This window comes from Triturus cristatus, chromosome 7, assembly GCF_964204655.1.
Source record: "Triturus cristatus chromosome 7, aTriCri1.1, whole genome shotgun sequence".
Lineage (NCBI taxonomy): Eukaryota > Metazoa > Chordata > Amphibia > Caudata > Salamandridae > Triturus > Triturus cristatus.
Genome location: NC_140590.1, coordinates 556,812,121 through 556,834,300, shown reverse-complemented (window position 1 = coordinate 556,834,300; position 22,180 = coordinate 556,812,121). Strand labels below are relative to the sequence as shown.

The 22,180-nt window shown below is 46.5% G+C and overlaps 1 protein-coding gene across 1 annotated transcript in view; it reads left to right on the top strand.

The window, feature by feature from the left end:
* NUP85 (nucleoporin 85) overlaps window positions 1–20,044 on the top strand; it is a 352,506-nt gene extending 332,462 nt beyond the window's left edge. The window contains exons 14-19 of the mRNA XM_085617042.1: window positions 5,080–5,231; window positions 5,342–5,459; window positions 18,659–18,759; window positions 18,852–19,003; window positions 19,597–19,701; window positions 19,883–20,044. Of these exons, the coding sequence (XP_085473168.1) occupies window positions 5,080–5,231; window positions 5,342–5,459; window positions 18,659–18,759; window positions 18,852–19,003; window positions 19,597–19,701; window positions 19,883–19,981 (727 nt within the window). The 3' untranslated portion in view covers window positions 19,982–20,044. The remainder of the gene's footprint in view (window positions 1–5,079; window positions 5,232–5,341; window positions 5,460–18,658; window positions 18,760–18,851; window positions 19,004–19,596; window positions 19,702–19,882) is intronic.
* The last annotated feature ends 2,136 nt before the right edge of the window (window positions 20,045–22,180 follow it).

Here is a 22,180-nt window from a genome sequence, read left to right as displayed (position 1 = left end):
GCATGCACCGCAATTGAGCTCTTGGGGATGTCGACCCACCCTCAGGTCTCGCAGGCAGACCGCCACAGGGCTCAGGGAGCAAATTCAGCGCACTTAATAAACCCCGGCCCAGGCTCCGTCCCGAGTTGTGGGAACCAGGGGGGACCAGTAAGATGTAGGCAGGAGAGAAAATGTCACCAATATCAGAGAAATCTGCGTGGAAGTAGCTGGTTGTCCAAATGTTATCTCCCCTTAACAGCCAGAAGCAGTGCTGGACAAGTCAATCCAATTATGACACATGAATGAGCGTTGTATCTGGGCATCCATTGCGGCGGTTCCCCGTGTCTCAGCCCGAGCAAGCGCACTTTCCGCCACCAGCCCAAAATGACCGCTGCTCACCATGCAGCTCAGACCCAGGACGAACGAGATGGAATGGGGTCTCTCACCAACATCAGGAGGCACAGCGCCCAACATTTTCTAGCGGGCCTGTGGGGGTGATCCAGGAGGGGAGGAAAGGAAAGGATGGAATACCTCTAAACAAGACGCCTCAGGCGGTGACTCTACGTGGGCTGTATTCGAGGATCGTTCTTCAGTCCCCAGCAGCCGCTCCGTCGTGGTTGTGGCCTTCCCTGCGTTATGTATCAACGCTGCTCCTGCCCCTGAGACCCCCCAGGCCCTCAGTCATGCGTTTGGTCGCTGTCGGGGGGCAATCGCACGGCGGACATTCCACACGCCTCAGTCGCACCGGTCCCAACTCCACCTCAAGGGACCACCGCTGTATCAAATTACACAATTCCCTGGCTCTGGAGGCCTGCTCTTGCCGGTGTCGCTCCCCCGCTGTTTCTTCTTCCCAAAAGCTTACCGGCACACCCCCTCCTGCCCGAGGCAGCCCGGAGTCCCGGAAAGTTCAGGGGCGCTGTAATCTAATGCTGTAAACAAATATTGTGCGGATGATATAGGGTTTTAGGCTGGTGGGATGCGGAGCTCTACTCGAGCGCGAACATCTCAGTTGCCGGTCGCCCCCTCCTCCCACCCATTTACTGTAATCATTAAGCATTTGGCAGGTTACTGAGGTTATAGCAATAGGACCCCACATCATTGGTTGTCTAAAAGAGAAATCCGTAGTCCAGCAGGATGTGTCTTCTTTCATATTCCTCATGTCTCCTGACATTTAACTTGAAGCTGTGATGGGCTACTTGCAGCCCCAGAAGGCCCATCATCCTCCTTTTTCGCTATACCTCCCACTTCAAAAAGGTATACAGGTGGTAAAGGTGAAACCTTACTTAGTAAGGTTTGATCTTTTCTGATTTGATCATTCGAAATAGTCATAAACACGCCGGTCTGTAGTGCTGACTTTGATAGGGCAAACAAAACTATGAATGTCATCGGAGTAGCAGTCAATGAAACGGTCATCGATGATGGCTCCGACGGAGCAGTGGGTGACGGCAACTGAACAGCCTTCATTGATTTCGCAAATGGAGCTTTGGTCAACATTTTCTTCAACAACGAAGATTTTGTCAATAAATATCTCGATGAGGATGTAGACTTTGTGGCGGTACTTGTCATCTAAGCCATAGCCGTCAACAGTATAGTTGAAATTCTCATCGAACATTTTGCCATCGACGCATGAGTTTTGGGAGGAGGACCTGAGATCGTTTTTTTATTTTTTTTATCAGCAGAAGTTATGGCAGATTCAAAAGGAGTAGAGGGTTCTGACCTTGTTTTCTTTAATTTGTATAAGCCCTGAGGATTTTAATGGCTTGCCTTGGACTGGCCTGGACTCGTGTCAACCCTTCTTTTTTATTTTGCCTTTTTGTTTGGTGGCTCCTCACCTAATCTAACTCTGATCATTTAGACTTGAGGTCTTTTTGGTTGGAGTTAGTGAGTCCCTTCTCCAGAGACTGGATTGTCTGTGAACGTTTTTTCTTTTCAAGCCACAAAAGGAGCCATGCTTCTCTGTCCTTGAGTGTCGTAGCAGAACTGGTTCTGCAGTATTTGCAGTCCTTAGCCTAGGCCCCACTGACCAGTACCGCTTCGTGGAATCAGAGACCTTTAATATGCATAGAGGAAGCTCTGCTCCCCTACCTTTAGTATTTGCTCCCACCCCAGCCCCCATGAATGCAAGCAGTACACATTTCCGGTTTGGGATTTTCAGTCCTCATCTCTTTTAGCCTGCCAAGTCTTGTTTTTCCAGAATAGAACTCCCAAGCCTCAATGTTATTTACCATATACAGGCATACACACACCCCAGTACGCACACGCAAGTATCACACTCTGTCCGGCATTGCACACAATCCATGCAGGGCAAAAGTCAGTTAAGTGCACAGCCATAGAATTTAATGCCTGGGTCAGGTGGCACTGCTCCGCGATACAGGGGAAAAAGTCAGTTTAATACTACTGATCACTAGGCAACACAGAATGTGCCACCTCAATGCTTGTGTCGCTTAACGCTTGGGAAGGGCATCACGAGGAAAGAACTCTAGTCACCTTTCCTGGTACAACCAGACTGCATTACCATGAGGCAGGCCTAGATCATAGAGCACACCCATGGTCCTTGTCTTCCCATGGCCAAAATTCTTTACAAGGGGTCCAGATATCCATGCAGCTGTAGAGCTCAGGGCCGGGATGCACTTCTGTCACCATGCAGGGGACTGGTCCATCCCATTAGGCATTCTCCAGGAATGTACCTGCTCATGCTGTGCAAGATTTGGCAAGGATGTTTTTTTGAGGCTTTCCCCCAGACCTAATGATGCCTTCTGTCATTTTAAATTGGAGTGGAAATGTTCTTCAAGATGAGAACGACCAAGAGGTAAAACATAAGAGCAGAATAAAGATAGATTCATAGAGACTGAGATACTTTTATTTCTTAGGCTCTTTGCTGCTGATCCCTCAGCCATCAGACAGAAAAGAGCTGGTAACGGTGTTTGTATACATAGGGTGTGGCAATTAGTACACGTGTGTATGGCACCGAGATGCAAAGCTCCGAAAAACAGAATACAAATAGTGTTTGTAGCATTGGCACCTATAGAACACATGCCTTCTAGTGTTGGGAGTGGACATTGCAAGTAGTTTTTCTTCAAATAGGTTTGTGTTCTCAAGATATCTCGTGACGCCTCTCTGACCCCACAATGCAGGACAAAGACTCATATCAGATTTTTTTATTTTTTTGTACCATCTGGCCCAGCCGTTCATTGCGAGCTTCTGGATCATCGAGCCAAAGCCGGAAAGCTTTTGACGCCAGGAATCAGATTTTTCTACAAAGGGCATCTGAGAAATCATCCTCAACCTAGCTGCTTCAACTTAGACCAGTTTGAGCTCCGAGGCCATCTATTATATCCAAAATATGGAAATACATCAGCTGTCGTCCCTAGCCCAAAAGATTTGGCAAACAGCCATTTGCAGTCGGCTCTTAATTAAAATCCGATACGGGTGGGCAACAAACTGCCAAGCTAGACACATCAGCAAGTACATGAATGGGAGATGAGGTCCCACGTACTACAGCACTACTTCCAGAAATGGTGGAACATCCAAAATCAATCTGTCCGCCACAGTAGAAAACGCCAAATGCCCAAGCTTGACCTCCAGGTATTCCCCCACTCAAAGTCCATGGACAGTGCAATGTGGTGGAGCTGGTCATGGATATTGATTTCGTTTTCCTCCACTGCTTCTGCTTCCTTATGTAGTTAGGAAACTCAGGGACATGTCTGACACTCCATTCTAGTGACCCCAAGATGGACAAGACAGCCTGTTTTTCCGTTCCTCAAGAAATGGCAGTCCATCCACACAAGAAGCTTCCCATAAAGGCATATCTTCTAACACAACAGAGACAGCGGAGACATCCGAACCTCAAGGAAGTAAACCTTACCGATTTCGCAACCTGAGGTCATAGAGTTTGGATATCTTAAACTACCTGAGTAGTGTGTGCTAATCCTGAGGCATGCAAGTCTACTACGCATTTGTGGTATGCAACAAAGTAGAATCACTTAGTGCATTACTGTTGCCTTTGCTAAACCTCACTTGGGAAACCCCATTTCGAAATTCTGGCATGGCAAGGTGCATAGTTAAATATATACAAGTCTTTTATGCATTGGCAAAACTACTTTTGTACACTGCTGAGAGCACGTTCTACAAGAAAGGAAGGAGCTACAATGGCTTTCTCAGGGAATATACCACTGACAGACATATGTTAAGCTGCACTTGGTCAACACCACACACTTTACGAAACATTACTGAGTGGTTATTCAGACCAACCAAGAGGCGCAGGCTGGCCAAACCGTACTCTGTACTTTAATCCACACATCTGTCTGCCTCATATGCTCGCTATCCACCACTTTAGGGGCATGCACTGCTTTGTAGTCTATGCAGAGCACGTGCTCTACATCTGCACATGCTACAAACAGAAAATGTTACTTATCCTGCCTCTATTGGTTTGTAGCTTGTAGTGCTGTAGATTAATATGTGCCCTCCTGCCTTGCCGGATTTAGGCAGATGCTTCAGATTATTATTTTCCTTTGCACAATTTACCTGTGAACTTTTACGCTCTCCCATTGGGGGTGGGGGGGCAATCTCGGGTGTTGTCTTTGTTGTGGTGCATTGTAGGGTTCAGGGAAGTCGCAACATAACTCAAAATTAAAAACTTCGTAAAAGAAAAACAGCGGGCATCATGCGTGTCCTACGCTAGATGGCAGATCTGTGGAGAATACGAATCTACAGCACTGCATTCTACAAACTGATATCTAAACTGTAAGTAAAGTGTTCCTTTCGGTCCCATCACTAGGTGACAGAGAACCCACAAGTAGAACCAATAGTAAGTCCCAGTAATGCAAGTTCATCATCTGTAACTTGAGACAGAACATTCTTGTTCTTCCATGTTATGTACCGTTTGTGGCATTGCTTTCACATTCTGTTTTCGACAGTCTTTGGCACTAGATTAATTTTTTCTTTACAGCCAGTTACTGTACATAACAATATTCTTTTCTCTTCTGTGTATCACTGTATGTGGATATTCTCCTTTTTCTCACCAGTCTTTGTACTATATTCACATTCCTGTCTAATTTTCACAGTCTATGGCGAAATATTTAGTCTTGGTTTTTCTTGTAGTATGTGGCAGTTGGGGGTGGACTACTTTGATCATTGTCCAGAGTTGGGCCGTGTGTATCTGGAGTTGCACATCGAGCGAATCCCCCTGAACACTGAGAAGAAAGCACTGAAGGTGCTGAGGATCTGCGAACAGAGACAGATGACCGATCAAGGTAATTCTCCCCCTACTGTTTTGTTAGGGTAAGATAATGAGAGTTTGAATTGCAACCACCATGCTGGGTACTGTGATATAAAGCTAACCAGTGTTGCTCTGCCCCCCCAGTGCGAAGTATCTGTAAGATAATGGCCATGAGAGCAGTCCGCAACAATCGCTTGGGATCTGCCCTGTCCTGGAGTATTCGAGCAAAGGATGCAGCCTTCGCAACTCTGATATCCGACAGGTAAAGGCATGCGCATCTTTCTAGTCTAATGTAGATGCACCTCATTGTTAGGCACCTTGTTATCACATAGGAAAGGACACTCACTGGTGTGCATTCAAGGAGATTGGCAGGTGCCCCTATTATTATTCTCCTCTCCTCACATCCATCCTAGTATTAGACTGAATGACATGGTGGTATCAAACGTGTAACGACTCGCGCACACACCTACCCTTGTATCAGACAGGAACAGGCCTTGTTCGAGGCATATGAGCTGCAGATAGTACACTGTGCCTAGATCGCCATCTGGTTTTGGGCTTGGATGCTTGCACCTTGTTGTCTTGGAAGAAGTCTTTTGTAGTCATGAGATAGGTGACTCCTCCCTTGGACGATAGTGCGCATGGGCATCGACTCCATCTTCAGATTGTTTTTTTCCGCCATCGGGTTCGAATGTAACTTCTGCGCTCCGGTTCGGCACCATATTCTCCAAACCTTTTCAACGCACAAAACCATCATAACTCAACGGTATTGTTCTTGATCGCGTGATCTTCGACGCGCTCCCCAAATATTGCATTCCGGTCGTCGACACGGGCGCGAGGCCTATCGACACCGTTCGGGCTTACGGCTCATGGAAAGGACCCCGTTTAAAAAATTCCCCCAGTGTCGAGCTAAATTCCCACAGTGACCGCCACAAGGTCTGTAACCTGTGTCTCTTGCCCGAGCACGACTAGAATAATTGCCAGGCATGCGCCTCCTTTCGATCCAAAAAGACCATCCGTGATCGCCGGGCTCGACGACACATCATGGCGCAGCAAGCAGCTCTGGTACTGTTGGACATCTTCGATGAAGGCCCCGATGTCCCGGAGGAGGATTCTGAGGATCTGGAAATCGTGTCCGACATAGATGACTCCAACTCAGATCACCCCATCACTCCAGGTCAACGAGTGAGTACAACTGCCCTAACCCCACCTGCAAAAAAGAAGGCCCTGATCAAAACTTCACCTGTTGTCCCCAGTCGTGACCGAAAACAATCTTCAGGAGCCCCGCCCCCGGGCTCGGCTCCGAAGGAAAAGGACAAGCCTTCAAGCAGCTCGGGACCGAGCAAGCCGCATATCAGTGTCCCACAACCGGCACCGAAGTCTGGAGCGCAGCCTACTCCCAAAAAGAAGTCAGCAATGACCACCCCGGCGCTGAAGGAAAAGGCATTGGATCTGAAACCAACACATTCGGAACCAAAAAAGATTTCCGCCTCCACATCGAAGCCGAAGGACCCAAAACCACCTTCCAAGGCTCCGGATCAGAAATCCATACCTCGCTCGGACTCAAAAAATTCTGTGCCGAAAGCGTCTACCGAAGAGGAAGAACTTTTTTGACCGGATCCTATCGATCCGAAACAAAAAAACACTCCACATAGACCCTAAAACAGGACATGTGTCTACTGTCCCACACAAGAAGAGGAAATTGGATACACCAAGCATTCCTGCAGTGCCTGTTAAGAGGGGCTGTGCTACTTCACCTTTACAACCCTCTTCTCCTATTCTTCCTACCAAGCCTATCTCTCCTCCACACTCTCCTATACTTCCACCAAACTCACCACTACCACAGGTTGATGATGATTTAGGGAATGGGGAGGCAACAATGACCCCTTTACAGCCCCTGATACCGACACAGACGTACCACAGGACGATTGGGATGAATATGAGGACCCAGTAGACCCTCCAGACCTCCCTGATCCCCATGCATGCCCAACAAAGCCATCTGCCCTAGATGACAATATTGGTTTTAGTCAGCTTGTAAATAGGGCAGCTCTGTGCCATGGTGGTCCAATGCATTCAGACCCCGCAGAGGAGGACCTTCTAATAGACACCTTTGGACAGTCAATAAAGACTGTACAAACCCTGCCAATGTTGAAAGGTGTCATTAAACATGCCCCCGACATATTTAAAGACCCGGTTAGGGCTAGAATGCTCAATCTGAGAATTGATAAAAAATATAAACCTGCATCCAATGATCCCGCCTACATCAAAGGTCAACTCCCTTTAGATTCCCTAGTGGTAGCTAACGCTAGAAAACTGGCTAATTCTCAGACCTCCGGTGATGCGCCATCCCCGGACAAATAGTCTAAATTATTAGATGCTTCCGGCAAACAAGTTGCTGCTCAAGCAGCTATTCACTGGCGGATAGCCAACACACAAGCATTAATTGCTAGGTATGATAGGGCTCACTATGACCAACTGGGAACCCTATTGCAACATTTACCTGATCAATATAAGACCAAGGCCAATGATTTGATCCAAGAGGGAAAATTAATAACCAATGCATCAATCAAGTGTGCCCTTGATACAGCAGACACCGCCTCTAGAGCCATTAACACTAGTGTGTTACTCAGACGACATACCTGGTTGCGCATCTCGGGCTTAAAACAGGAGGTACAAACAACTATCCTCAACCAGCCGTTCAATCAGCAACAACTTTTTGGACCGGCTGTAGACACCACTCTAGAAAAAATGAAACAGGACACGGAGACTGCTAAATCCATGGGAGCATTACAGTCTCCATCCACACGTGGTTCCTTTCGACGCTCCATCTACAGAGGATGATCCAAGAACATCGGTGCAGGCACTGCTTCCTCTTCCTACAAAAACACCACACAAACCTCCCCCAGCAGGGGATATTTTAGAGGTGGATACAGGGGAAACAACAACAAAGGGAGAGGCCGAGGTAACAACAACACTCGCACCTCCCCCGCTAAGAAGCAGTGACTTCCCTCCAGACCATTCCACTCCGGTCGGAGGGAGACTATCACAGTTCTACCTGTCTGGAAGTCCATCACTACAGACAAGTTGGTAAGACAAATTATCCAGTATGGTTACTGCCTGGGACTTACTGCTACTCCCCCCCCCCCCAACCTACCACCCAAACAGCGTTCAATGTCCGGGGAATATCTAACACTCCTCAAACAAGAAGTTCTTTCACTGCTTCAAAAGCACACAATAGAACCAGTTCCCATACAACATCAGGGAACAGGGGTTTACTCCTTGTATTTCCTAATCCCCCAAAAAGACTGGACCCTAAGGCCAACACTGGACCTCAGACCTCTCAATTTCTACATAAATCAGATCATTTTCATCCTGTCAAGATAAGCAAAGACCGAGCAAATCTTTTTAGGGGTATTCAAACCTAGTACATTCCAAGTTAGGAACCGTACTTTACCACTCATGGGGACCTGCACCAAGAGAGAAACCTAACAATTGGATATGAAGAAGACATATATTCAAGCATACAAATGAAACAGAGCTATACCACACCCATAGACTAAGTGCCAAAAGACCCCCCAAGCCCTCCACCCCCTGACACCCCTCCCACTTCAGCGTCCCCAACTCGCCAAAGCCATCCCAACCCTCTGTCACCCATCCACAACTAAAAACAGGGAGAGCAAAGCAGAAATGGGGTTCACCCATAGGAGGACGTCGGAGAACTACTAGCCTCCTAACAAGTAGGAGGTGGCTGATCAGAACAACAACTGTGCCTGATCCAGAAGCATACCCGACATTTTACCAGGCAAAAAAGGCAAGTGTGCATAAAAAAACACAAGGAAGTTCCACCTGCAATAAGAGAGGTCATACATTGCATAGAAAGCACAACACTTCCACGGAGGGATAAAGAGGGCTGCCCAATCAGGCATGTGATGGGACAAAGAACAAGCAACTGCCCCCATTGTATTACTGGTCCTCAGTCTCGGATAGCGTGTGAGATTTGCGTCGCCTTCTCTAAGTGTTTTGCATGTTCCAGCGCTGCCTTGGGATTTGTGAAGATCTTGTAGTCCCCATCTGGGCCTATTTTCAAGCGGGCGGGATAGAGCATGGCATAGGGGACTCCTTCAGATTGTAGAAACTTTTTGACAGCCCCAAACTCCCTTTGTGCTGCCTGTACGGTAACAGTAAAGTCTGGGGAAAAAAAGAGTGTGTGTTTCCTTGGTGTTTAGTTGTTCCCTTATCTCAGGCCATATGTAAAATAGTGTCGCAGTCCCTATAATTGAGTACTTGTGCAATGACTGGGCGTGGTGGGGCGCCCGGGACAGGTCGAGCTGCGGGGGAGCGATGGGCCCGCTCAATAATAAACATGGCGGAAAGTTGCTTAGTGCCAAAGATGTCCGTAATCAAATTTCCCAAAAGTCTCCATTTTACCGACATTCGTGGACTCTGGCAGCCCCGTAATACGAATGTTGTTCCGTCTGTAACGAGCCTCCAAGTCTTCATTCTTGGCCTGAAAAATAGCAAGAACCTTTAGGGTTTTCCCCGCAACATCGCTCAATCCATCCTCTATGGCGGATACTCTCTGCTCGACTTCCCCAGACGAGCGTTTTGTTTTTTGAGCTGGGACGACATGTGATCAAGACGTAGATTCACGGCCGCCATTGTACCCTCTATGGATTGGAGGCTACGCTGCATGGCGAAGTGTGGTTTCTATGGTAGAAGGACCATCATCCTGGGCATCGGCCTCAGAGTCAGATGCTGCCTTCTGTGAAGACTTGGAGGGCTTGCGTGCCTCAAACGTGAGGCAGGGTTGGGATTTGTCGGTCCGACCCACAGTGACCACAAACTGAATCAATCTTATGTGAAAAAGGGTGGCGAGGGCCCCTTGAGCTAAAACCCCTCAGGCCGAAAAGTAGTAGTGCGATGAGTTGAACCATCAGGCAATGGTGAACCCACCGTCCCCCACCGCAGGGGCGGACCGGAATGTGAGTGCAATCCGCGCAAAGAAGTCACGGCGTGGGCCTGAACACATTACAAGGGCGGCACCAAGGCCCCACGTCTCCAACCAGCAGAGAGCTCAGTGTTCTAATGCCAGCAAGCAATATCACAAGGGAATCCACAGGGACATGTGGCCAACTAGCCCTTGCAGGATAGGGTGCAAGGGAAGAAGCGCACAGCAAGAAGCAGGAGCCCAGGCCACTAGAAAGAGGCAGTCCGGGGGGTCGCATATGAGCCCCAAACAGAGCAGCAGGCAACACGCAGTGTACACAGAGTAACACCACCAGTAGTGGAGCGGAGGGACGCGCACCCGCACCACGTCGAGAGCCTCTGCAGCAGGGGGAAAGCAAGTAGGTTGCAGCGGTGAGAGTCTGCAGGCACAAGCTGTATCACAGGCTGCAGATGGTCTGGTCCCAGACAGCAGGTAGGGGATAATTAAGCAGGACTCCACCAAGGCAACAGTCAGCACGACCCTGGCAGAGGCCCGCGGGCCCACAGTAGCAAGCAGCTAGACCCAGCGACGCCGCCACGGCCACCTGCGCACCTCAGCACCCGGCAGCAGCGCTCAGGCCCTGGACCACGCCAGCCTCCACAGACACAAGCCCAACGCAAGTCACGCCCCACTTCCAGCACCAAGGGCACAGGAGCCTTCCTCTGCCGCCGTCCGCTCATGAGGGACTGGTCACCCGGGGCCCACACAGCACCATATGTCGTTGGACCTTCCAACCACACGGAGCCCAGGGTAGCGTCACCCGGGTCGACAAACACCAGGGAGCCGCTGTCCGTGCCTTCAATGTCGCTGGCATGGAACGTGCCGCCGCCGACATAGCAGAGAGTAGTAGAGGCTGCACTCAGGACCTCACAGGTGCCGCCATGTTGTGGCCGGACGGCTGTTGGTAATAATGGCTGGTAAACCACAACAGCAGGCGGTGGGGGCAACACAAGCACACCAACTGATGCAGGGGAGTCTCACCTGCAGGAATCACCACTTTATGCCTCCAGATGGCTAGTATTCCAGGCGGATATTGGGCGGATAATGGCTCAGCCGGGCAGAGCCTCACATGGGTGTGGCCATCTTGTTGTGCGCCCTCTAGCACCCCCAACCTTACCAATGTTAAAGGCCCTGCTTAAACATACTGAGGATATCTTTCAGGACCCTGTCAAAGCTATGATCATCACTCCTCATTGTAGAGAAGAAATATAGGGCTGCACCTAATGACCCAGTCTACATCAAAGGCTAGTTACCCTTAGACTCTTTGGTCTTTTCTAATGCTCGTAAAAGGGCTAACTCTCGAACTACAGGGGATGCCCCACCTCCTGATAAAGAGTCCAAATTATTGGATGCTTTCAGAAAACAGATAGCATCACAAGCGGTTAATAATTGGCGCATTGCCAATGCCCAGGCATTACTGGCAAGATATGATGGCGCTCATTATGATGAACTCCAGAAGATCATTTAGTTCCTTGATGATCATAAAGCTAAAGCAAGGGACCTTATTCAAGAGGGTAAATTAATAACCAATTCCTCTATCAGATGTGCCTAGGATCAGGCAGATAATGCGGCTCGGGCAGTGAACACTACTGTACTACTTCATAGGCATTCTTGGCTAAGGATTTCTGGGTTTAAACCGGAGGTACAAGCCTCTATCCTTAATCAACCTTTTGATACGCAACATCTCTTTGGAAAAGATGAAAAAAGACAGAGGTTGCTAAGTCCATGGGGGCCTTACAAGCACCGTCAAACAGAGGTTCCTTTCACTGCTCATTTTACAGGGGCGGCTCCAAAAACATCTCTACAGACAATGCCTCCTCCTCTTACAAGGGCAACATTCAGTTGGCCTCTTCAAGAGGATATTTTCGAGGAGGATATATAAGAAATAACGGCAGGGGAAGAGGCAGAGGTAATTCAACACGCACCTCCCCCCACCAACAACAAACAATGACTTATTTCCCATACCCCCAATCATTCCACTCCTGTTGGAGGACGTCTCTCACAATTTCTACCCATTTGGAATACCATTCCATCCGACAAATGGGTTCGACAAATTATCCAATCTGGTTTTTGCCTGAAACTTACAAGCACTCCACCCAATATTCCTCCAAGGTCACACCTCATGTCACAAGAACATCTTACGCTTCTAAAGCAAGAAGTTCTTTCGTTATTGCAAAAAGGTAAAATAGAAACAGTCCATTTCCAATATCAAGGAACAGGAGTGTACTCCCTCTACTTTCTAATTCCCAAAAAGGACAGCTCTCTCAGGCCCATATTGGACCACAGAGAACTCAATCTCCACATTCAATCAGACCATTTTCACATGGTGACACAGAACAAGTGCTTTCTCTCCTTCAGCACTGCGATTTTCTTTCCACTGTGGATCTAAAGGACGCTTATTTTCATATACCAATACACCCTGCCCACTGCAAATACCTCCGGTTTGTGGTAGCAGGCCAACATTATCAATTCAAAGTCCTACCCTTCGGAGTGACAACTGCTCCCAGGGTTTTCACAAAATGCTTGGCAGTAGTCGCAGCCCACCTAAGGAGACAACATATTCACGTCTTCCCCTACTTGGACATCTGGCTTATAAAGGCCAGTTCACACAACAGTTGCCTGCGACACAGAGTAAACAGCGCAACTCCTTCACCAACTAGGGTTCACAATAAATCAGGCCAAATCCCATCTCCAACCCTCCATGTCTCAAGACTATCTAGGAGCTACCATAGACACACACACACAACGCTGTAGCATATCCAAGTCAAGCCAGGCTCGGGACGTTTCAGAACGTACTGTATCAGTTTCAACCTCAACACTCCTTACCAACTCGAGTGTTCATGCAATTACTAGGAATGATGGTTTCTTGCATTTCTCATAGTTTCCTACGCAAGACTTCAGATGCATCCCCTGCAGGAATGCTTAGCACGTCAGTGGAACCAGGCTCCGGTATCAGATGTAGTGTTGGTAGACAGCCGCACCCATTACTCTCTGCAGTGGAGGCACACACAATACCTGTTAAAAGTGCGGCCCTTCAGCGAACCGGTTCCACAGATAGTACTGACTACAGACGCATCACTAACCGGTTGAGGAGCACATCTCCAAAACCACACAATTCAAGGCATGTGGAGCCCCCAACAGAGAAAGTTTCACATCAATCACCAAGAGCTCCAAGCGATTCTTCTGGATCTCAAAGCATTTCAAGTTCAGTTAGTACACAAAACCATACTAATTTGTACAGACAACATGACAGCCATGTACTACATTCAAAAACCGGGTGGACACACTCCCTCCAACTGTCCCAGCTAGCACAGCAGATCCGTAGCTGGGTCTTTCATCACAAAATCTGTCTCCTGGCAGAACACCTCCCAGGAGTGGACAATCAGATGGCAGATCTGTTAAGTCGCCAGACACAACAGATCCACGAACGGGAACTACATCCTCAAGTCCTCCTCCCATTCTTCCAGATGTGGGGCTTCCCAAACATAGACCTGTTCGCTATGCATCCAAACACAAAATGCCCAAACTTCGAGTCCAGGTATCCACACCCATTGTCCGGAAGCAATGCACTATGGATGAATTGGTCAGGGATATTTGCTTATTCTTTTCCACCTCTCCCACTCATTCCATTAGTGGTTCGGAAGCTCAAAGAAACGTCCCTGCCGCTGATCCTAGTTGCTCCCACATGGGCACATCAACCATGGTTCACAACCCTATTGGAACTTTCAGTAGTTCCTCATCAAAAACTACGTCTTTCACCCAGTCTCCTCACCCAGAGCCATGGCGAGATAAGACACCCAGATCCCAGCCAGCTCAATCTAGTGATCTGGCACCTGAAGTCCTAGAGTTTGGCTATGTGAACCTACCGCCAGACACTATGAATATCATCAAGGAAGCTAGGCGTCCTCCCACAAGACACGTGCTGTGTGATCGGTTTTATGCTCTTCCGAATGTAGATTTCAGGGGTTGCAAAATCCCCAAATTTAGTTTTCTGAGTTATATATGCTGCGAAAATGAGAACTCGTCTTTGGCATTCTTTTCTTTTTATTTGAAGTCATGTGCAGGAGCAGAAAGACAGCCGACACGTGTTTCGCCCGGGGGGCTGAACAGCCAGGGCTTTTTCAAGGCTGAAGGCGGTGTAGTGAGGTAGTATGAAGAGAACAGGACACTTGGAGAATAATATGATTGAGAAGACAGAGTTAGAAGCTGCGAAGTATAGAAGAGCGAGCGGGGAAAGGTATGTCAAGCAGGTGGTGAGTAGATAAGGAACAGGACAGTTGAGTCATGAGATTCAAAAGGAGGAGTTAGAAGGTGCGAAGTACAGAAGAGGGAGTTAGAGAATATGAAGAATACATGGGACGAGGGGAAGGGGAGGGAAAGTAGACATAAGTTGAGAGTAGAGAGAGAGAGAGAGAAGATGCGAAAGACGATAGGACAGAATCAAGATAAGTGGTTAATATAGTGAGTGGAGTGATTCGAAGGTGACGCATAGTAAGGTCGGGGGTGTGACGGGGATTGTTGAAGATGGGAGGAAAATTGTGAGTCGAAGGAAGGAGGAGGAGGAGGAGGTTGAGTAGGTGTGTGAAAAAGGGGTACATTGTAAGTGATAATTCAAAGTACATACGGTATCAATGTTGAAATTGTCATTTGAACACAAATCATGGGAGTATATATTGAGTAGCAAATGAGGTGGAAAAGGTACATTGTGTGTGGTAATTCAAAATGCAATAGAATACCATTGTTAGTATTAGGTCAATTCAAAATAATTAAGTGGCACATGGTGGTTAGCATAACGTCATTACCCCATAAATCACTTAAATGGTACATATTAGTTACAGGTACAAAATTGTAGTCTTAGGACAAGCCCATATACTTAAGTAGTTGATTTAGAAAAATACAAAGACTAAAAGCCACCGGCAAGATACTAATGTCATTGATTGTGACATTATCAAAAGAGGATTCAGGCTATTAGTAAGGTGTACCTAACATATTACCTACCCGTAACTGGGGAAGGTTACATATCTATCATACAAACTGCATAAGTAAAAATAATGTTCATGAGGCACAGGATGTTTGGTCACATTAAGCGAGATTGCTATTATACAGTGTTAGCACGCATTCGGTTAGAACAATGTGGTAGCGCCGGTGAGTCAAGGGCAAAATAGTCGATATAATTATGCAGGAAAATAAACTCAGTACACAGTTAGGGTGAATGGGGGTGGTCGTGGGGTATCAGTCGAGTTCAACTTACCAGGGGAGTCTCTTTCGGTTGATCAATCAGTTGAGATACCGGTTTTCTTCCCTCAACCAGATTCAGTGGCAGAACGTGCTCTGCACACACTAGATGTCAAACGAGCATTGCTGTATTACATTGAAATGTCAAAACCTTTCCGCAACACCAATCAACTTTTTGTAGCCTTTGCTCAACCACACAAGGGCAATGACATATCAAAATCAGGTATTGCAAGGTGGATTGTGAAGGGTATTCAGATATACTAAGCAAAGGCTAAATGAACATTACCAGTTCCACCTAGAGCACACTCAACACATAACCTGGAGGCTTCTATGGCATTCCTAGGGAATATACCCATAGATATATGCAAAGCTGTAACATGGTCTACCCCTCACACATTCACAAAACACTATTCAGTGGATGTGTTAGCAGCACAACAAGCTAGAGTAGGCCAGGCAGTTTTACGTACACCATTTCAGACTACTGCAACAGCTACAGGTTAACCACCGCTTTGGGAGAGAACTGCTGTATAGTTTATGCGCAAGCATATGATCTACAGCTCATATGCCTCGAATGGAAAATGCTACTTACCAGTATGCTTCTGTTCTTGGCATGTAGAGCTGTAGAGTCATATGCGCCCACCCACCTCCCCGGGTACCTATACCTGTTGCAGTTACATCTTTCTTAAATACATACATACATTCATGGACATCTCCTTCTAACTACTCTAACTGGCTCCATTATCACCCTCTGCGGGAAAACAATCTAACAATGGAGTCCATGTCAATGCGCACTATCACCTAAGGGAGGAGTCGCCTTCCTCGTGACTGGAAAGACTTCTTCGAAGAAAAACAAAGTGCAAACATCCGGACCCAACACTAGATGGCGATCTATGCACAAGCATATCACTTTACAGGTCTACATGCCAAGAACAGATGCATACTGCTAAGTAGCATTTTCCTTTTGTCTCGCAGTGTTAGTCTCACACTTGACGACGATTATAGTTGGATCAGTATCTGCTACACCGAGGATAGTTTCGAAGTTATTGCTTCCCCAGTAGATCAAGGGCACATCAGATTTTATTTGAATGTTCAAAACATCACAGACGTTACGGTCAAAGTTTGATCGTTTCATCTAAATATGAAAGATAGACCCAACCCTGAGGAAGTCCATGTTGGACAAAACGCGTTGGCTGGGCTGATGTATGCATTCTCGCTCTTGCCTGCGAATAAAGAAAAATGTAATACAAACATTTTCAAGACTCCTTGGCCTATACTTTTCTGGATTTTGTGGATTCAAAGATATTGATTGTACCTTACAGTTTAATTGTTTAGATTTGTATGCTCCTTTACATCACTTTTACTCCCACAATATGAGGCCATTTAGCGTTCATCTCTTCAGTAAAGAGTTTCTATATGGAAAACCAGGATTAGGGGCAATTAACATTTGCTTCTATCGTATTTTTTCTGGTGATCTTGAATGGGCAGGGCTTGTAAATTGCCCTTGCCTGTTTGTAATGGTGAGATTTTTGTAGAGCGAGTACTCTGTGTGGCGAGTCTCGTTTAAATCAAGCTGCTGATTTCTCATGGGACTTTGATTTGTCGTCTTACAAAAGGTGCAGTGTAGTTCACTCTTTATTAGTAAAGTGAAGTGTCTGCTATGCTTTAGTCATGGTGCAGGATGACTCAACCTGCGCTATGAATAAAGAGCTGGCGGCCCTGCCTGCTAATAATTAAAATTACACATGAATACATGTGGTTGCTGGGGAGGGGGACTAGGGGAGCAGATCTTTTGTTTTTTTCTCCTGCTGGACCTTTGTGCCTTAAACCACCAAGCTGTACAGAATAGCGCTCGCCTGTGACCCTAAACGGCTCCAAGCACTGTGTGGACATTCTTTCCCCTGATTAGATCAGAGAACTTCACACAGTTATTAGTAATTTTTCTGCATAAAGGTAAAGCGGCCTCTAGTAGATTTCAACATGTAGTATAAGAGGAATGCATGATTGAGAGGAGAACGTGCAGAAACGGATTCTCAGGGAAAGGGAGGGAGATTGGGATTTTGAGATTGATTATGTATTGTATCCAGCTCATGGTCCATGTCCATGAATCATGGGTCGACTACATGATTAAAGCTGTAAACGCTGCAGATCTCGTAACATTTCTGAGGTGTTGTGGAGGTCTGATGGGGTAGGTTTAATTTAGCTTGGTATACATATTACAAATAATGTCTCCAAGTTGACTATTTTTTGATCTGCTTGTTAGAATATTTGTTTAATAAAAAAAACAGCTCGCAATTCCTTTTTAGGTCTCACCTACCAGACAGTGCAAACAGTCTTTTGGCAAAAAGACCTTTTTTCCTGCTTACAGTGGGCTTAGAGCCCGTCCATTGCATACCATTGGTTGGCTTTTATTGTCACTGTCTTTTGCTTGCTTTGTATTTGTCCACTTGTGTGGGCTTTACTTCATCTTTTCATGTTGCCCCTCCCCTGGAGCATGGACGTATTTCTTGTGTTCTTCCTCTTCTCACTTTTTAAGCACTACTTTTTTATTTTTGGTTGAACTCTCCAGAAGAGTGCATATGTTTTGTAGCTTTCTGCCTCGTTTAATGCTGTCCCGCTGCGCCTCTGTTGCTCACTGTCATCCGTGTGCTTCACCCCACTTCTCCATGTTGTTCGCCCCTGTGTTATTTTCTCGCTTGTACTTTCCCCTAACAGCTCCAGGTTCCTCTCTAGCCCATGTGCTTCTCTTCCCCCTGCGCGCCATGTTTCTCACATGCGTTGCTTTCACCACCTGTGCCCTCTGTGTTGCTCTGCCCCATGTATTGCTTTATTTTTTACCTATACCCTCAATGTTGCTTCCCCCACCTGCATTCGCCATGTTGCTTCCCCCAAACATACCACCCATAAACAAAAAGAAATGCTTTCACATATTGAATTTCTTTTGTTTTTCATTTGCCGAGCAAATTTAGATCGGTAAATAAAACGGAAAAAAGTGGACGCATCATTTTGTAGTTGTGTGCATTTTGTTATTGTGTACAAAATAAGGTTGGGCGGACGCATCATAGCATCTAAACATCCACCCCACCCTTGGTTAGCCAGGCAGCACAGCATCGCAAAAAATCACTGCTATAGCCAATAGGTCCCAAAGGTGCGAGTACATTTGGTTTTGCCAGTGCTTGTTTTGTATGTCTCCACTCCCTTGCGTGCTCTCGAATGATGCCCCTTTTTCATAATTTTTTCCCCAGGTTTCTGAAAGATTACTGTGAGCGAGGAGTCTTCTCGGACCTTGACCTGATTGATAATCTGGGGGCGGCCATGCTGCTCAGTGACAGACTCACATTTCTTGGTGAGAAGCTTCTGAGGGAGAATGACAAATGTGAATAGACCTAGGGATCTAGTTTTGAATTAATTTTTTACCCAAACCTCTTGCTTCTTCAGGAAAGTACAGAGAGTTCCACCGCTTGTACAATGATAAGCGTTTCCCGGAAGCTGCGAGACTGCTGTTGTCACTGATGACTGCTCGGATAGCCCCATGTTCCTTTTGGGTGACCCTCCTCTCAGATGCTCTGCCCCTCCTAGAACATAAGGAGGTGAGTGTGCTAATCTCTCTTTCCCTGCCAACCACCGACCAGAGTGGTTTTTAGGTCTCGCCTGACCCAGCGCATGCGCTGGTCTGGCGAGACTTATTGAGAGGGCTCCAAAAAGTGCTACCAGGACAACCTAGAGCTACAGTGCATGTGCGCGGGCGCGCGCGCCGCGCTTTACCGCGATTACTTTCACTTTCGCGGCCGCCTGGCCGCTTTGCATAGCTAATAGGTCTCGCTTTTGGGACCTTATAAGTATTTAGGTATGCAACTGTTGCATGGCTAAACACTTATAAGGTCCCAAAGGCGAGACCTATTGGCTATGCCAATGCTTGTTGTTGTTGTCTTTTGTTTCACTGTTATTGAAAAAAGATATGGGTCTTCTTGTCGATTCATGGGTAGGTTTCAAGATATCCTGTTAAAACCGTTTATTCTCGGTGTTGCATCATGGGGCTCTTGATGCAGTACTGTAACTGAGTTTTCTTATAATTTTCCCAACTGTATTCTACAGACATTTGCAAATGGTCTAACGAATGTTTACATTATACGTGCATTATTATTTTAATTAATTGTTCAAACTTTTGTTTCTATTAATAAAGGTAATCTTTTCAGTTGAACAAACTTATGAATTGATGCGATGTCTGGAGGACCTGACAGCAATGAAAAACAATGCAGCAGGGCAGCCTCCTGAACTGAATCCACAGGTAATAGAGGCATTTCACTGTGGTAAACCTCGTCTTTTGTACGAGAAGTAAAACCATTAAGTGCTCAGGATAGCTGGAAAACAAGACTATAAATCCTCTGATGGCCTAAGCCAAATAGGCGTTGTATGTATATTTGACGCAGGTTGTAGGGTTTTCTGAGATTTCTTTGTTCCTTTTGCAGGACGACAACCATGAGACCTCAAAAGTGGAAATGCTGAGACTGGCTCTTGCACGAAATCTTGCACGAGCAATTGTGAAGGAAGGGACAGTGGAGACTTAAGAGTGGAAGTGTGCTCACTGTAAATAACGGATTATTTTTTATTAAACATCTTGTTTTGCAAAACTGTTGGTGTTATGATTTGTGTTTTTTTCTTTCCACCTAGAATGGTAACTGGACCTTTCTTGTTTCATTTACTCAGAGACTAACTCTTCTGTTATATTATGGTTTGCAGCATATCCTGCTGTATATATACATGTTCTGCATCTTTTCGCTATGTGGTATTGGGAGTGGAAACTTGCAAGTTGTATTCAAAGAATCTTCGGTCTCTGGATATCTCGTCTCTTGTAGCCGACAATGCACCTGGAGAAAGACTCGGATTGTGTTTTTCCCACCATCTGTTTTGGATGTTTCAGCTCGAGGCCTGGAACCGTTGATGAGTTTTCTGTTTTCTGCTCCAGTCGCCGAAGGTCTTTGAAAGCCTCTCCTTCCTATGACACCACTGCATTTCATGGGGTAATACAAGGGCAGCTGAACATTGTAAAGTAGAACTACATGTAGTGGAGGAGGATGATTTTCCCGTGAAAAAGCTGTCAAAAACTGAAATATATGTTTGCTTCTAACGATCCATCTTACATCAGAGGTCATGTTCCACCGGACTCTCGTTGTCCACAAGGTCAGAAACAAGAAACACAGCCAAATTAATGGGATCTCACCACCTCCTGACAGACAGTATAAGGCTAAAATATAATGGGAGCATCAACCAAGTGGAGGGTCGCCAATTCCATGGGGCTACTTTGGTAAAATATTTACCACTGGGAAGGAAGGGATTCACTGTTAAAACAACTGCCAGAGGCCTATCGCAAAAAAAGGAGAGATCTTATTCAAGAATGTAAACATTTGGTGCTCTCTGTACACAGCAAATACAACTTCCAGGAAGGTCAAAACCATTATTCCCTGGCCTCATGCATGGCCTGGGGTATCAAACACCTAATCCATGTACCTTTTGGTGGCAAACTGCTCTTTGGCTCTTCCAAAAGATAACATGCTTGAGAAAATTAAAAATATATATATATATATATATCAAAATTGAAAAAGCTATTGGTACCCTCCAAACAGTCCACTAGAAAGGGCGCTTCTACCTCGAAACAGTGACTTGTCATACATTTCCCTTGATCACAGGCAGACCATTATCCAGGCCCGTCTCTCCAGGCGACTGGACTACGCCAACGCTCTCTACACAGGGATCGCAGCTCACCTCCTCTGACAAATACTGACCATACAAAACGCAGCAGTCAGACTTGTCTTGGATCTCCCTAGACTAACCCACATCACTCCCTACCTCACGTAACTCCACTGGCTCACTGTATCAAAACAATACCAGTTCAAGCTCCTGACCCATGTATACAAGGCCCTTCACAACTGTGGACCCACCTTCCTGAAATTTCATCAGCCAACCAGACACTTCTGCACTGCTTCCCTTTTTTAACCTTCACCCCTGCATCGGACATAGCAGATGCGAAGGTCACTCCTTCTCCTACTTAGCAGCAAAGACATAGAACGAGTTCCCTTTTCCTCTACGGACCCCCCCCCCCCCCCCCCCCCCCGGTCTCTTCCAGAGTTCCGAAAGTTCCAAAAGCCCTGGCGATTCGGCTGATCAACTGGACCCTGCCACCACCTGGATACCCTCACGGGTGACAAGAAGTGCTCTACAAATGTAATGATTGATTGAATTACAGAACACCTCTAATGTTGTTCCTTCTGCAGTAGGAGGAAATAACCTCGGACAAGTGGGTTCTGTCCATTGTCCAGCAGGGATACTGCTTAAAGTGCCACACCTCCAAATATACCACTTGGACAGCACACACTCAGTCAAGACCTATAATCTACTGCTGTCTCAGGAAGAGGTACAGGCACTTCTCAGCAAAGGTGCCATGAAACTAGTACCCCAGTGATGGTTTCTCAATATCAGGCCATTGAATTGTATCTTCCAGTTGGAGCACCTCAGAATTACAAGCCTGCTGGACGTCATCCCGTTGCTCTGCACAGGAGACCACATGGCAACTCTAGACCTAAAAAAATTCTTGCTCCATAAATTCAGCACAGCATGAAGTTGGTAGTAGTTGGTGGACAGCACTAACAGTTCAAAGTTCTGTCACAACAGCTCCAAGAGTGATTTAGAAAATGCTTAGTGGTGGTGCCTATTATTATATTTAAGTTTGTAAAGCGCTCAGCTACCCGTAGGTTTCCCGGCGCTAGGAA